This window comes from Epargyreus clarus, unplaced genomic scaffold (genome assembly GCF_041222505.1).
Source record: "Epargyreus clarus isolate Ecla_fem2 unplaced genomic scaffold, WU_Ecla_fem_2.2 ptg000003l, whole genome shotgun sequence".
Classification (NCBI taxonomy): Eukaryota; Metazoa; Arthropoda; class Insecta; order Lepidoptera; family Hesperiidae; genus Epargyreus; species Epargyreus clarus.
Genome location: NW_027332211.1, coordinates 14,530,014 through 14,547,272, shown reverse-complemented (window position 1 = coordinate 14,547,272; position 17,259 = coordinate 14,530,014). Strand labels below are relative to the sequence as shown.

General features: G+C 38.9%; 2 protein-coding genes across 8 annotated transcripts in view; both read right to left on the bottom strand.

Annotated features, from left to right (window-relative positions):
* Positions 1-24: 24 nt before the first annotated feature.
* On the bottom strand, positions 25-3,691 carry Ir21a (Ionotropic receptor 21a). Its single transcript, XM_073090306.1, has 9 exons — positions 3,256-3,691; positions 2,898-3,094; positions 2,683-2,814; positions 2,283-2,444; positions 1,661-1,902; positions 1,420-1,560; positions 1,147-1,342; positions 881-1,076; positions 25-611 (listed from the first exon to the last, which is right to left on the bottom strand). Exons 1-9 carry the CDS (start codon positions 3,556-3,558, stop codon positions 60-62), a joined length of 2,121 nt encoding a protein of 706 aa, XP_072946407.1. The 5' UTR covers positions 3,559-3,691; the 3' UTR covers positions 25-59.
* A 7,032-nt stretch (positions 3,692-10,723) lies between these two features.
* The window catches only part of Cda5 (Chitin deacetylase-like 5), a 142,869-nt gene continuing 136,333 nt past the window's right edge, over positions 10,724-17,259 (bottom strand). For 4 of the 7 annotated variants that reach the window (XM_073090251.1, XM_073090274.1, XM_073090268.1 and 1 more), the window contains 8 exons: positions 14,962-16,962; positions 14,151-14,249; positions 13,777-13,970; positions 12,778-13,003; positions 12,208-12,500; positions 11,961-12,105; positions 11,486-11,684; positions 10,724-11,399 (listed from right to left, as the gene is read on the bottom strand). In XM_073090251.1, the coding sequence (XP_072946352.1) occupies positions 11,241-11,399; positions 11,486-11,684; positions 11,961-12,105; positions 12,208-12,500; positions 12,778-13,003; positions 13,777-13,970; positions 14,151-14,249; positions 14,962-16,962 (3,316 nt within the window). In that variant the 3' untranslated portion in view covers positions 10,724-11,240. Of the gene's footprint in view, positions 11,400-11,485; positions 11,685-11,960; positions 12,106-12,207; positions 12,501-12,777; positions 13,004-13,423; positions 13,650-13,776; positions 13,971-14,150; positions 14,250-14,961; positions 16,963-17,259 lie in introns of all 7 variants that reach the window. The other 3 variants (XM_073090282.1, XM_073090289.1, XM_073090260.1) reach the window with 2 other exon arrangements.

Below are 17,259 nucleotides of genomic sequence, written 5' to 3'. Positions count from 1 at the left end.
TTTCACTAAACTCTAATAAACTACAGTCCTAAAATACTACTAAGTATGCATAATATAATTTACAATAAAAACACTGGATCTCCAAATGCTTTTGACGCCGTTTCCTCTCTCTCATCCTTAACTTCTTCCAATACACGCTCATTTGCTATTTTCCTCCATTTTTCATCTCTTTCAAATATTTCTCTTACTTCTTTATCCAAGTCAACAGAACTTGACCTTAGAGAACTAATTTCGTGAACATCGTAATCATTATGTACGATTATGTTGTCTTCCGTAACAGTTATCACTTGCCCATCCAACGTATCTCTGGATTCACCACTAGTACTATTCCGGAAATGTAATTTACTATCAGTGTCAACGGAAAATATTTTATCATCAGCACTCGTTTGAAACCTTGGGGTGGTGATCAGATCCTCTCTAGAATTACCGCTGGTTGAAAATTTTCTCTTTATTTTTCTACATTGTCGCGTAAACCCACCCATCCATTCAGATATAAGAGCAACAGCTGCTAGAAGGAAACCTGCTCCCAAAAGAAGAAACATACCCTGTGTGTCTTCTAGCGTCAATCCTTTTTCTTCAACTGAAGATAGTTTCAAAGACCCTTTGCCTACCTGAAGACGAAATAAAAGTAAATGTTATCGAAACATAATGGAAACTTTTATTAAAGGTAATTTTATTACAGAGCGGATATCAACCGCAATTATTGTAAGATTTTAACCTCTAAACTAAATTGTGATTCTTTACTATCACTGCATTTCTTTACATCTATGACTATCACTAAAAATAAATTCGTGATAAATTTACTGATTTACGACCGGAAAAATTTACATTCATTAGGTACCGAAGACTTATATCAAATGAGGGTAGTCGTTAAAGTTACCGATAAAAGTATCCCAGAGCTGCGTTGCATTTCCCAACGCACTTCATCGACGATTTTATCTAAAATTCCGCTCTGTAGAATTCTACGAATGTCGCCGTTTAACTTCGCCGTATACAGAGACTTCATTGGAAATGCAATAGTTACTCCGAATGGAACGAAACATTCGTTAGAAATGTGAAGCAAGGAACGCTTGGATCTGAAAATGATTGGAAGTTCTAAGAAAACAATCTGTGTACGGAAAATAAAGCACTCGGGTTAGTAATTACTTAGTGAAAGAAAAATTTGATTGGACTATGTATTCAAGTTCTGCTTGCGATCCCAAGAAAGCGTAAGACCAGAAGAATGCTTTAGTTGTATTTCTTATTCCAGCTTGCACGTTCGGGACGAATTCCATTTTCTTTAAGAGTTTATTGGTGTCAGGATCTGAGGAATTGAAGAACCATCGCTCCCAACCACCGCGGTCTGCAAGTTGCGTAAGTAAATCATTATTGATTGCCAGAATATTTCATAAAAACAATTTGCAATATGTGACATCTTACCCAAAGTTCCAACCCTGTAAAACCCTCGTAATAATTGCTGTATCGTGTCCACTGTCTCGGGGAAAATTGGCAAAGTCACAAAAGCTATTATAGATCCAGTATAACAGCTCGTAATTATAATCGTAAACAGCCAATACCAACCTGCACAAAAAAGAATATATTAAAATAATAGATGCTTATAATAACATATAGATACATATTTCGATGCTTTTGCAATAACAATTAAATACTTGTGTCATACCAATTAACAATCTCGTCGTTATCTTAGTAGTTTTACTCCAGGAGTTCTTTCCAACAAATGTGAAACAATTTGTGAAAGTTCCGAAAACATACCAGAACATATTTTCAATTTCACCGGAATTATTTAACAAGTGTCGTAATGTATGTTTGTCTGAAAATGCTAAGGGTAGGATTCCGAATAGGTACGTGAAAGTCAAAGCCACCCAAACGTGCCAGTGGAATGGTCCAAGGATAGCTCGATATCTGAAACGTAGTAAAAATGCTGAAGACATATAATAAGGACCCATAATAAGATACTCTTCGTATTATAAGTTTATTAGGAAAAAGTCAAATTGCCTATGAAATTTATGGGCACATTTCAGTTTAATTAAGATTCTAGTTCGGTAGTAAACAAGCATGTAGGGGACTACAATAAGTGGTCTTTGCGACACTGTCATAGTATTACCACAAAATAAAATTTTCTTGACAACAAAATTACCGCTATTGCACGCCCTAAGTTAAAACCCACAACATCGCCTAACATTTTTGTGAAGCAGAAATAACAATCGAATTATTAAAAAGAAAAAGAAAGTGTCCCTGTACTTAATGTAAACATATATTTTACTTAATGAAATGAAACTAACCGAGGCAGTGCTGTAGACATCAGTGTAATAAATGCGGCACAATCCTGTGAGTGTGCGAAGTTCATATCCATATCAGTAACTCTTTCTTTGGTTATATACATTCCGGCCACTCCTATATCGGCTCTTCCTGAAATAATTTCTTTGGCAACTGCATCACCAGGCCTATGATATAGTGTGTACAAATATAGTTTATTGCATATGAACAAGGATAAATAACACGACAATATAAGTATGTAATTTTAAAAGAAACAATTACGGTACAATTTACACTAAGTTTTGTTAAGAAACAAATAATTAAGAAAATTTAATAAACATATCCGAACGACCTAAAGTTAAAATTTAGATCATTCTTTCATAAAACAATAAAGTATAGACTATATAATAAGCAATAACTATTCACCCTAACTGTAGATCCCGTGGTTCAATATATTCAATAGAAAAGTTATTTCTTTCCGCTAATAAATTCAAAAGTCTTATTTCAATTCCATCCCACACCACTTTAGGATTACCACCATCTGAATCTCTTTGAATCCTAAAATTCAAAACATTTCAAATAAAACGTTTCTGAATAAAGTATAGATCTGTAAATAAATAAAATAAAAGCAGACGTCAGACCTTCTGAAGACAAACGGTGGTTGGTTAGCAGCTGCAACTACAAACCGATGGCCTGAATAGCCATGTGTCATTTTCGGCGGAAATAAATCAACTTCTCGGGAAAACCTTCCATGTGTCCAAGAAGTTAATACTAGGGGCGTACTGGCACCCAGACCATCAGTATACAACTTATGGGTATATAAAATATACGGTGCTTCCTAAAAGGAAGAAAAACACTTTATTTTTAAATCTTTGCGTTTCGAGGACTTCTGCGTGATAATTATTCTCATCTCCTTGTATCAATCGAAATGGTTTTTATAGATGCAATATATTTAGTTAAAAAAAATAACATTTCCCCTTTCTGAGAACAGTGACGTACCAATGAATCGTCTTCTTCCTTAAAACTTTGTCCAATAACAAGTAAATTAACAAATATTCTGGAAAATGCGCTAGATAGAAATTCTTGCACGGCCCATTGTGAAGATCTAGCTACAACGACCACCTTACTCTCAGATTGCTTGCCCAATACTTTGGCACTTGCTTTAACATCCTCTAGAAATAATATAAAATTTAAACAATCCTGTGTTAAATGTAGTAATTTTGGTTCTTTTAACCGACCATCTTCATTTATAAATCCATGTATGTAAGTCACAGGAAAATCCTTTAGCAAATTCTGGAACATGTAGCCTTCTTTAGATTTTACTTGACTGTCGTATAAAATAACGGGTATGCAATCATTCAAGTAAGTTAAAGTTATATTATTTATGAGTTTTATAAGGGATGGTTTGTGATCGAACTCCGTGCTTTTGTTAAGAAAATGCTCATGCCATAACTCTTCTCTGGTTTTCGGATGACCGTGAAAAACTGTGTCCACTGCTCGTTTCTTAATTTCCTTATTTAAGCCTTCTATTTTATAATTTCCACTTTTAGAAGTATTCTCGTTACTCCTACAGCAAACCGAAGACGAGTTTGCTTTATTCTCACATTTAAATGGTATCTTTACACCCGTTTTCTTTATCGAGTTTGGATACATGTGCATAGATCTTCCCGGATAAAATTCAACTTCATGACCGAATGTAAGAATAAAACATGTAAGTAAAACGAGAAATAATATTTTTCTGGTCATTTTTGGTTGTACTTCATGAACACCGCGCGCTTATGGTTTAGACGAAAATAAAGATACCATCCCCTTATATGTTTTCACTAAACCTCGGTCAGCGAAATGTCAGCCAGGTGTTATGATTGGATTTTCATGATTGATGAACCTTGTAGCGTCACCATCTTGATCACGGTCACGGTTCTAGGTAGTGGCATTGACAGGGTATTGAAAAATCTTATATTAATGTAAAGGCCGAATTTAGTTCGTAAAAAAATCATATCGACATTGAAAAGGGCATTGAAAGTGCCTCATTCGCTACTAGAGTATAAATTATAACTATGTGTGATATTTGATAGATTTTTTTATTGAAATCCGGTAATTAGTTTTCGTACTATGTATCTCAACCTTACCCCGTAGTTATGATATTATAAGTATATTAAGTATTTTTATAATGACCAAATTTAATCGAATTGCATTGTAGGGCAGTGTAGATAGATATTGTTAAAGTAAAAGGTAGGAAATGAAAGACACAAATTTGTTTACAGCATTTTATTAATCAGCACTGGTTGTTTTTATTTTACAGCACTAGGTACGCAATAAATTTTACTTTACAAACGGAATCCTTTTACATTGCTTTACATCTCAATGAGAAATCATTGTAACGTTGATAAATCCAAAAGTTTTATTCACAATCCACAATCAAATATCCTTTTTATAAAAATGAAACTACCAATTTTAAATACTAAACCTATATTTACAATAATAGGACTTATAAATAGTAAAATTACTTAATTTAAATAGATCTGTAGCAAGCGCTTCCAACCACTTCAGTTGCTTTAGCAAACCAAAGCAATAATCCTATAGTTTTTATGTTTTAATTAAATTAGTTTTAAAACTCAATCAAATCAACTATTATCGGAAAAATGACGAAATTGCTTTAATTTTATAAAAATGTTTAAAAATCAGGAATACAAATGTTTTTAAACCGAAAATGGTTTAGCAGTCGCAAAGACATGTGCCACATCAACGAAGCGATGTGGACAGACGTCTGCGCAACGCTAAAGAAATTTCTTTTTATTGTAAACCAACTACCTATCTATTATAAATTCATCTGCAGCTAAATGTTTCTCAACACAATTTGAAGGACGGAGACTTAATCTAACACTAAGTATTCTAATCCTATATTTACAATGTATAAAAGGCAGTGTCAACCACGAAGCTGGCAAGATTAGAAAAAAATATTTTCTAAATTTTAATATGGCTTTCGTAACAAAATATGGAAAACAGCTGGAATCAGATTGTTAAAATCTCAATAATGATGAAATTACTATTGTAAATGATTCAACTGAGGGCGGGAGACACGGAATGATAGTCGGTTGGTACTTGCACAAAAGCGTGTATTCATAAAGATGGCGTAAAGCGGACTGGCGCGGCGAACGGGGGAACGAGCGAACGAAACTCGCGGCGCCGGAGACGTAGGTAAAGGCGCGAGCGAACCGATGCTATATAAGGCGGCGTTACAGTCTCCCCCTTTTGACCTAGTCAAGTGACCTCACGACAGGTCAAACACCAGTAAAACTTACGCGACAGGGTTTTTACGAGGACGACCGCGCGGTCTTTTAGGACATACAGGCTCCGGCTGATCGTCCTGACGAGCGTGGTATCGACGCAGATCCCTGGTGTGGTACTTCCCCAAAATTTCGTCAGGTCTACCACAACGAGACAAGATGTATGTAGTTGGACTAACCTTCTTAGTTATAACATACGGACCATCTTGCCGTGGGGCGAGTTTTGAACTGAACCCCTTACTAGTACTACTTAATATATGACCGCGTAACAAGACTAAGTCACCTGGAACATAACCCTCGGCGTTTTGACGAGTCTTGTCCTTAACGCGTTTCCTCTTATCTTGCTCATTCTCGATGCTTTCCTTAGCATCTGAGAGAATACCGGCTAGCTTGAGCAAATAAGGCGTGATCTGAGGGACATAATTCTCGGTCTCAACTATCGCTCGAAGGTCACTTTGAACAGAGATGGGCGAACGCAATTCCCTGGCAAAAGTAAGAAAGGCAGGAGTCTGCTTTGTTGCTTGGGTCAACGAAGTATTCAAAGCGAACCGGATAAACGGCAAAGCTTCGGCCCACTGTCGGTGCTCCTTCTCAACTAATATGGCGAGTTGGACTTTCAAATCCCTGTTCTTCCGTTCCACGGGATTAGCTTCTGGATGGTACAGAGGTATCAGATTTTGTTTGACTCCCAGAACAAACATAGCGTGCTGCATGACATCGGCTACAAATTGCACACCGTTGTCAGAAATCATACGCCTCGGAAGTCCAAACCTCATGAAGACTTCATTGACTAATGTTTTCGCACAGATCATGGCCGTGGCCTCGGTGAGGGCAAAGAGTTCCACCCACTTGCTTGTGGTGTCCTCGACTATCAGGATCCACCTCTCACCTAGAGGTCCTTTGGGTAAAGGCCCAAAGAGATCGACGGCGACAACTTCAAAACGCTGAGCCGGAACTGGTGTTTGGAGCAACCCAGCTGGTTTCACATTGCTCGGCTTGTAGCGTTGACATTCTACACAAGTCTTGAGATATTCTGTTACATAACGACGCATCCCGGGAAAATAAAAACGTTCGGCAATGCGGTGAAGAGTTCTCTCTATACCGCCATGACCGGAAGTTGGAGAATCATGACATTCCAACATAACCTGTTTCCTAAGGCTTTCAGGAACGACGAGCTGCGGTTCTTCGGTGTCAGCCTCGATGTACCTGTACAACACTCCTCTAACAAGGTGGTATCCTCTTTCGGTCCACGTTTTAAGAGCTACTTCATCTTTTCCTTCCAGGTCTTTAAGGATCTTCGAAACTTCGGGGTCATCGAGCTGAGATTGACGGACGTTCGTCGCATCCCATCGAGGTACCTCTACGATAACTGTACATACTCCACAGGACTCGCGAGTATCCTCTTCGCAGGGCGGTCGACTCAGCGTATCCGCAATGACGTTGGCCTTTCCCGGTGTGTAATCGACTTGAAGATCGAAAGACTGGAGCTTCATGGCCCATCGTACCAATCTACCGGTTGGTGACTTCAGGGTAAGTAACCACTTGAGCGGTTGATGGTCGCTGGCAACACGAACTGGATGTCCATCAATATATCCTCGGAACTTCTCACAAGCCCATACGACGGCAAGAGCCTCCCGCTCGGTCGTTGAATAATTACGTTCTGCTGGCGTGAGAAGTCGGCTCGCGTACTCAATGGGTTTTTCTTCACGTGATGACTCCCCCTGGAGCAAAGCGGCGCCTAAGGCGTAATTGCTGGCATCAGTGCGGATAACAAACGGCAAACTATAATCCGGTTGGGCGAGTATTGGCGTTGAGGTGAGTAACCTTTTCAGTTCTGTAAACGCATTGACTTGTGCGTCACCCCAGATCCAAGACTGAGCCTTTTTAGTGAGCATCGTAAGAGGCTGTGCGACCTTCGAAAAATCTGGCACGAATTTCCGGAACCAAGAACAGGTCTGCAAGAAGCTCTTGAGATGCTTTACGGATGTAGGTTCTTTCATATCAGCTATGGCCTTGATCTTATCAGGATCAGGTGATACTCCTTGAGGCATTATGATGTGACCAAGATATTTCACACTCTCCCGAGCAAAAACACATTTATCCCGGTTGGCTCGGAGGTTGAAGACTCTAAGACGGTCAAATACAGCACGGAGATCCTCAAGGTGTTTCACGAAGCTGTCAGAAATTATAATAAGGTCATCGATATAACCTAAGACTGTGGTGTTTTTGAGAGAAGAACCCGAACGAAATCGGTCAACGAGGCGTTGAAACGTCGCGGGCGCATTTCGTAAGCCAAAGGGCATACGTTTGAAACGGTGAACCCCAAAAGGTGTGACGAAAGCGGTTTTATCCTGGTCGGCTTCTCGAACACACACCTGCCAGTACCCGGCGCGAAGGTCTATCGTGCTCATGTAACAACTCTTACCGGTGTACTGCAGTAGGTCGTCGATGATCGGCAATGGATAGGAATCACTCTTGGTGACGGCATTAAGCTTTCGATAATCGACGCAGAAACGGTAAGTACCGTCTTTCTTTGGAACGAGTAATGCTGGCGCAGCCCATGCAGACTCGCATTCTTCAATAATGTCTTGCTGTAACATCTTCTCGAGCTCGGCTTCCATAATAGCCCTCTTAGCTGGAGTGAGGCGATAAGGAGGAACTGCAATGGGAGGATGATCACCCGTTTCTATTCGGTGCTCAGCAAACGGTGTTGGACCTCCCCCTTCCTTAAAAACGTCTTCATACTCCTGAAGTACTTCAGCAAGTGTTGTACGCTCACCTGGTTCCAACATCGTACCCTCGTCTGCCCTCAGAAAATCCGCGGAAGCACACCCCATAAGACTGCGGAAAGACTCGCAGTGCAAGCGGTGAGTAACATGAGGTCGATCAGCCGTGAACCATGTATTACGATGCATGTTAATAGTAATGCGCGCTTTGCGCAAGAAATCGACGCCTAGAAGAGTTTCGTTGTTGACGGCGTGCGGAAAAATAACGAAGGTGGTAGGTATTACTACATCAGTTCGATCGAGCCTTACCTTTACATGTACTAGTTTGACATCCAGTGTTTGAACGACTCCGTCCGCGAGCTTCACTGACATGACACTATCGCGAAAAGGTAAATTTAGCCTTTGGAATAGTGCATAAAGTGAGGCTCCAGCAATGCAACGCTTGGCAGCCGTGTCAACTAAACCCGTACCGGTATTACCACAAATCTCGATATAAAGAATGGGACGGCCCTTACTAGAATCTGAAACACGCGATTCAGTTGGTCGCCCCGTCCGCAAAACCGTTCCGCTCATAGGCAAACATGCATAAGTAGGTACAACATCATTCTTAGATACATTATTACTATAACCGTTGAAAGGTAACTTGTCTTCCAGAGGCAAAAGTTCGCGAGTAGGTATGTTATCACAAATTGAAGACTCAAAATCATTAGCCTTGGACGCTGTCGGCATGCGTTTGAGTTTAGACTCGGGCCGTGAAGACAAGTGTCCTTGAACCTTACACTTTTTCAAATTTCTTTTACACATTTTATCTTTTGTAACATTACGAACATAAACAGAATCATGATTTAAACGATTACAAACAGAAACATCACTTGAACATTTGCAACCCGAGTTAGAGTTCTGTAAAACATTAATGGACGCGAAAGAGTTACATTTTACGCAGTTAGGACGGATAACACCTATTCGACCGCAACCGTAACACGAAATTTGAGAACCGGACACTTCACTCTTACTTTTAATTTTCGGACACAAATCGCGCGAATGTCCCGATTTACGACAATAAACACAGAAAAGTTTACCTGCACTCGACGAAAGTCTTACTACTTTAGTCGTGTCGTCACTCGTAGAAGTAGCGGTCAGTACCGGCGCGTTTGATGCGTTTCCCGCGCTTCTAACCGACGCGACGGCCGGCGGCGGCGGCACGCTCGCACAAAGGGCGGGCGACGGCGCGGCGGCGGTCAAAGTCGGCGGCGGCGCGCTACAAAGGGCTGGCGGCGGCACGCTTGTATTCAAAGCGGGCGCCGCAAAGCCGCGCGCGGCGAACGAAGGGAGCGTTTTCTTTTGATACACATGAAAACCGCGCAAAGTACCGACGGTACTTGGATACGCTGGCGCTTCATTGATGGTGTCCTCTATGTGTCTGGCTTTACTTATCAAATCTTCGATGCTGTGAACGGATTCTCTACTGACACGTTCACGAATTATGTTGTTGAGTAAACCGTAAATCATATCTAACTGTATTCTTTCTTCGATGGTATAGGGTAGTTTCGCCATCAGAGCACGGAGGCGAGTCACGAAGACCTCTGCACGTTCGGAGCGCTGGTCTGACGCGAAGATGTCCCTAAAAATCTTATGCGGAGGCCTAGGAGCTCCATACATTGAACGTAGGCGCTTGAGTGCGTCGTCCCACGATGCGATCGACGATTTAACTCCCCTGAACCAAACAGCGGCCTCTCCCTCTAGGAGCATCGGAAGGCCACGTAGTGCATGGTCGTCACTGATGTTAGTGCACTCCTTGTACACACATATAGCGTCGACGAATGCTTCTACGACTTCTGAGTCCTGCTTTGATCCGTTGAAACGAGCGGTACAATTCGCGAAGTTTCCAGTCTGAACCATTGATGACATGCCTGGAGACGTAGGGCTGGTAGAGCTCTGGTTGAGCGTGTGCGAGTTCAGAATAGATTCAATAAGCTCACGATTCGACTGAGCTTGAGCTCTGGCGAACGCTGACAACAACGGCTCCAGCCGATCCTCGTATGACGAGTCCAAGTTCTTGTCAGTGCCCTCTGCACTGTCCAAGGATTGTCTCTTACGACGTGGTCGAGGCATGTTTAAAACTTAACACTTAACACAAGTACACGAACACGATAAACTATAGTCACAGGCGTGTCAACACAGTTGAACACAATCGTTAACACTAATTAATTTACGAATGTGAGTTCTAAAAATCCTTTAGATGCCACGAGTTGGGACGCCACTGTAAATGATTCAACTGAGGGCGGGAGACACGGAATGATAGTCGGTTGGTACTTGCACAAAAGCGTGTATTCATAAAGATGGCGTAAAGCGGACTGGCGCGGCGAACGGGGGAACGAGCGAACGAAACTCGCGGCGCCGGAGACGTAGGTAAAGGCGCGAGCGAACCGATGCTATATAAGGCGGCGTTACACTATAAATTTAATATCACTTCAAAGGTTGGAATATAAAAATAAAAATATAACTTATAATTTAGTTAGAAATAAATTCTTCATGCATCATCCATGGAGTATTTTAAATAAAAAATAATAGAAACGAACACAAATAGGAGAATATTGCAAGTATCATTGCACCAAGATCGTAACATACAAGTTTTAATATTGTTCACTCTATAGGATTGAAAACACATAATATCACAGTTTCCAATACATTACACAACGATATCCTTAACATGAAGAAATTGAATTATACTAAAAGAAACTTAAATCACATCTCTCTCAACTATGACGAAATTGTTTTAGGGATCAATACTTGCTTTGTGACCATCAAAATCTAAATGGCACTCTCTAGTTGGTGACAAAACATTTTCTACTATCAATTATTATACAAGCAAAATGGTCTTTGCCTCGTTGGCTTATAGTAAGATAATTTCAAGTCATCTTCGTCAGGTGGTTGATGTGATTATTTCGTTTTCTAATGCCTTCTTATATTCTTATTCTCCGATATCGTTGTCAATTTTTGAAGATCTGATACCACTCTTGCCAGTCCAAGGGTATATTTCTGGGCAAGGTTGACATGTTCGCATGTATCTCACTCCAGATTTGTGCCAAAGATTGCATACTTTAGGATTGTTGCACTTTTTCGGCCGATCCTGGAAGCATTATTAATACAAATTAAAATTGATGATCAAGTATAGCTAAAAAAGTATAAAAAATATATATCAACACTATTCTTTACCTGGTAGTTACACTGGAAGGGTTGGAAGTTATTTAGCCTTGAAATGGGTGTAGGATCGCGCACCCACTGTAAAGCTTGCCAATTTGTGACAATCCATACATCCTTCATTTTGTTAATGAAATCTAGGAACATAATGAAACCTTCCTTGTGATGTGGCTGCGTGAACCAAGCTGCGTGGTAGAAGAGGCCAAATGGTGCTCTGAAATAAAAAACAAACCTTATAGTAAAACCAGAAAGTACCTTAGTACTAATACATTATTTTAGATACTAAAAGATTTATAACGATGTTATAATAGATAGGAAATCACGCTGAACCTTTCGTGTAGTATACAGTACTACGTGCATTGCTCAAATTTAGTAACACATTCCATGCTTATTGATTAAGTATTATAGTAGTAACGTTTATTAAAATGTTGTATTTATAATTATGTATAGTTCACCAAGTACAAATAAAATAGGGCATTTTGATTAATACCTGTTCGTTGTATAATGCCTGTCAAAGTTCTTCAAAAGCATTTTATAAACTCCTTCGGCTTCAGGTGGATTAGCACAAGCGTCACCCATGGAGCAACGACCGCCATTCAAATCTTGCCACATCACCATAGGAACCTCCCAAACACCTGAAATATTTTATAATGGAATAATAAATACAGCATTTACAATTAATAGATCATAATGTAGAATGTTTCCTAGTATTAAAAATAATAGTAGTTTATTCGTACCCGGGTATGATTTAGTAGGACAAGGTGGAATCATACAATCATGGAATAACTTGTAGTCGAGGGTGTACGGCCAACTCGGTGGTCTGTTTTCGTAAACGGGCAAAGAAGAGTCATAAGTGAAGTTGGAGTCGTACAACATTTTGAACATCTTGTTGCCACCAACTGACAAGAACGGCGCTCTCATGCCTCGTACATCCTCGAGCTTAACTCCACCGTAAGCTGCCAAAATCTCTCTCTGCCCACCCACTTCTCTGTTCCATTTCTTTTGGGAGAATTGTTCTCCAAAACTATGGCTGTAAACATATAACGTCAGATAAGTCTTAACCCTAACATAGATAAGCAAAATATAAAAATGTGCATTATCGTAATATAAATTGCATCCAATTAAATTAACCCAACCAAGACAAAGATTTCAAATAGTTTTAAGAACACCAACTTGTCTTAGTATTAGTGAGTTTGGTAAGAAAATAGAAAAAGTAAGTTAGAAATAATATTTGTGTGGAGATCGTGAAAAACATTGTGTTTGTGCATCGTTATTTTACTTGTGCTGTAACTTGTTTAATCACTTACGAAATCGTGTGTGAGGCCATCTCATGTCCAGCAGAGTAAAGATTCTGGACTTGACTGTAATCGGTCCATTCATGAGAAACGTAAAATGTGGCCGAGATGGGGCACCCATTGGGGTTCACGCGGCCCTTGTCGAAGAGGTCCGAGTACAAAACCTTGTTCAGATCGTTTACCGAATCATCGAATGTCAGTAGAACGATTTGTGGTACTGTCTCCACCGGTAAGTCGCCTGTTGTATCGCGGGATGTAGGTAGTGATAGTGCATGTGGTTATTGGATGTATAAGAACCGTGCCAGGAAGAGGAAAGAATATAAAAGGCAGAGGTTAGGATGGTAGAAGAAAAAAAGGAAAAGAAAATAAAAAAAAACATTAATAAAATTTAAAACAGATTATCAGAAAGTAAAAATATAGGTAGTAAATCTATATAATTATTGCTAGAAAGATGGCCAAGAATAGTGTTAGTAAATACATAAGACCCGTAAAATCATCCGTATACAAACATGTTCGTGGACGATATATATTATTTTAGATACCCTTTCACGACGAAGGTTCAGTTCAAGCATATAATGTAAATTTTACATATATATCAAGAGATATTTATAGATCCCACGCAGTAACTGAAGATCCTATCTTCGAATATTTGACTTACGATATAGTATGTGAAGCAAATTCGTGGCCATCTGCATAAAGGTTTTGGACTTGACTATAATCTGTCCACTCATGGGATACATAAAAAGTGGCAGATATGGGACAGCCGTTTGGATTGAGTCGATCTCTTTCGAAGAGTTCTTCATAGTACATTTTATTCAGGTCATTCACCGCGTCGTCGAATGTTATCAGTACCATCTGTGGTACTTCGTGTGTAGGTAAATTTCCTGAGATATTTAGCAAATTCGTTTAATACAATGAAGTTTCTTATCATTAGATTTAATTTATTATTAAGGCAAATTAACATCAAATCAAGTACAAACAAATTATTGATAAAGAGTTGAAGATTCATACCTGGGATATCTTTGCCACCGCAGTAACAATCAGGTAATAAACAAACATCCTTTCTGCATTTTGCTGCAGTCTTATCTGGAGTTGGCTGAGGATATACTGGCGATGGTCTTTTGGGAGGGTAGGCATAAATGTCGACAAACTCTGTGGTCTTAGATACAATAGCTGTGGAAGGCTTCAATGTTGGCCGGCTGCGACTGCTCAAGAAACAAAAATTATTAAGTACAAAATAAGAAAAATATTTTTATTATGAATGTGCCTTAATGTGTGAGAAATAAGCAAAAATGATTAAGCATGGTTCCCAAGACAGGTGAACCAAATAAGTGCAAGAATTATGACTTAAGCACGTGAGTGATTTTTTATATTTTATTTCTAACGTTGGTGGTGTTCCTCTATTTGGAGCCGCCTGCTGAGGTGTTTCAGATACGCTTGAGGTAGAGTAATGTGCTGATCCCCGACCACGTGTCGAAGTCGGCCTGTAAGAATTTACAACATTAACAAAATGATCATCAAAAGTCGTTTATTAGTAGGCGTGGTTTAAAGGTTAAGCAAAAGACTCTTTATAGAATCTCTGAATATTATTTATCAAGTCATTAGTTTAGTGATATGATGATACAATCGATTGTAAAAATAGTTAATTTAAGCTTCTGTATTGTTTAAAAAAAACATACACTACTTACGCTTTTTGTTTGACAAATTTTATTTTTGTAATAAGACAAACAGTATTAATGCATGCAAGCAGCATACCAAACATATAATTTTGATATACTCATTGTGATTGTGGTGCTCAGACACTAAATGATGAGTTGCAATGTGGTGCACATAAAACGATATAGCTACATTGAGGAACTTTCTAATATATGATTGAATAGCATACTACTACAAAGTACATATCAAATACATTGCCAATAGAATGCAGGAAGTGGAAATGGTAACGTCAGGAGTTAACAATTCAGAAATTAAACTCAACCGACTTGAAGTCCCCCAATGAGAATAGTATGCTAAGCGACAGAATTTAGCAATGGGTGCTATTAAACGATGTCGTAAGAATATGGTCATCCTCATGCTAGTTACTTCGCGATGCGGAAAGTAAAGTCTTGTTGTAGACGAAGCCTCCACCGTCCATTATTAGGTTTATTATGAGAGAATCTCCAGGCTACTTAGACTACTGGCCGGTGAGTAAAGTACCTCTGGTATTTGATTTCGTTGCATTTTGGATTCGCTTGCAGACTGTTGTCTGATGAGCAATTGGACGACGATTGGTAACTCCTGCGTCCACCTCCTGGATTTGTCGCAGCTAACTTTATGGCGGGATTTACTCGTGAGGCTCGTGTTGGGAAGGATAAACTTTTAGTCGTGGACGTTAATGTAGCCTTCACAGTCGTAGTCGATTTAGTCGTACTAGTTGTCGAAGCAATATCATCAACAATTATATTCAGAGGTCTGAATCGTTCAGTCGTAGTCGATGGATGTACATTTTCAGTACTTGTTATAGTCAATTTAGTCAATTCTTTAACTAGTTTATCGCGATATTTATTTTGAGGGGCATCTTCTTCATTCAATATTTTATGAAACTTACGTGATTTTTCTCCATCATCTTCACTTAATAGTGGGGTATATTTCGATTCATAAGATTTTTCCTGTTTTGTTTTAGAATACTCATTAATAGAAGAACTTTCTAACATAACCGGGGTGGTTTCGGGGCCAACAATTACAATAGGCGCATCAGTTAATGAAGGTGCAACAGAAGAAGTAGTCGATGAATAATCTTTGCTTATCTTATCATAATCTTCTCCAAACCTAATTGTATCAACACTAGACGAAACAAATTTATTAATAGTAGGTTCCGTGATGATTTGTATACGTTTCACATTATTTCTAACAGGTTTTTCTTCGCTATATTTAACTTTTTTCTTTTGAAATCCTATGTTTACGATTTTTTCTTCAGGTTTCGGTGTTGGCTTAGGGGATGATGAAGAAAACTCATAATAATTAGGACTAGAAGACAAATTATTGAAGAAAGATTTTATAATATTTTTAACTTTTCCGCTAAAAACTTCTGTAGTCTGATCAGGTACAACTTCGTCTACTACTCGATAACTGTAATAAGAAGGTTTCCGTTGAGAATAGTTTTCAGTTCTTGCAGTTTTTTCTGACACTTGCTTTGGTGTAGTGGTTGTAAATCGGGTTGTTGATGTAGTGCTCGTGGAGTAGTCTAACACTAAATCTTGTTCATTATTGATATTTCTTAAATTATTAAGTGTTCTGTATGGAGAGACTATTGGTTCACTTTCTACTGGATGCTCTGATTGTTGCCATGGTGGGGAATTTTCTATTTTTGCTTCAACTGGTTGAGGCTCAGGCGGTGAAAATGGACGTTTTGCATTTCTCAAACCATTCTCAATAATCGCTTCAGTGTTTATACCATTTTCAGTAGAGTCCTCATTATTTTCATTATTCAACGAAAATGGAGTTGGACGTTTAATTACTGTTTTTATATAGTACTTCGTGGTGCCCGTCGTCGATGGCAAAGTACTTATCCTGAATCTAGGTCTCACAGTAGAACTTTGTCTAATACTTGGGCGATTGTATGCAACTGGTTCTTCTTCTTCAATAACTTCGGGGAACGCATCTTTTCTTCTAGTTGATATACTGGGTGCAGCTTCTTTTATATTGTACTTATCGGTCTTTGGTTCCAGAAATTGATCATCACTTTTACTATTAGTATTATAATAATACCTATCGGTAAGTTGTTGTACGTTTTCATTATTATTACTTGTTGGTGAATTTCCACTAGTGGACTTATCACTTGTATCGAAAGGCCTAGTGATAACGGTTAATGTATAGGGGTTCTTGGTGTTATTAAGATTTCGCCGAATCGAAAATCCCGTAGTTAATGAAACCACCTTTTTATTATTATCAGTATTAGAAGGCGCCTGTACAACTTCAACCGGTATGTTATTAGAATTGTTAGTCACACGAGATGGATGTCTCCGGGTCGGTAGCCTTTCAGTCGTAGGTAAAGTGTCAGCCAATCTATGACTATTATCAGTCTTTTCAAAGGGTTTAGCAAGGGATGAAACGTTTATTATAGCTGAGAGGGTGGGAGAAGGCGAAGAAGTTGAGTCAAGTATATTTTGTTTTGAAGGGGATTCAGGATTGCGTAAAGGATTTTCATCTGAAGATGATCTGTTGATACAAAGCAAAAGAAATCTTTCTAATTCAAGCATTTAACTATTTCAACGCTGTTAATCGATGGATGTTTTATCCAATAAGATATAACTTCTATTCTAAATACCTAATATTGTTGAGTATTATGACAGTATTTACAAATGAATAAGGTATTTGAAAAATCTTAAATAAATATTAGTCGCTATAAGGAAATAAAGATACCACAAAAGCAAATTGGTTCTCGTATCTTTCTAACATAGATGTTGGAAGATAATAGAAAGTAGATCGGAAGGTATAAAAAATAAATGGTATTTA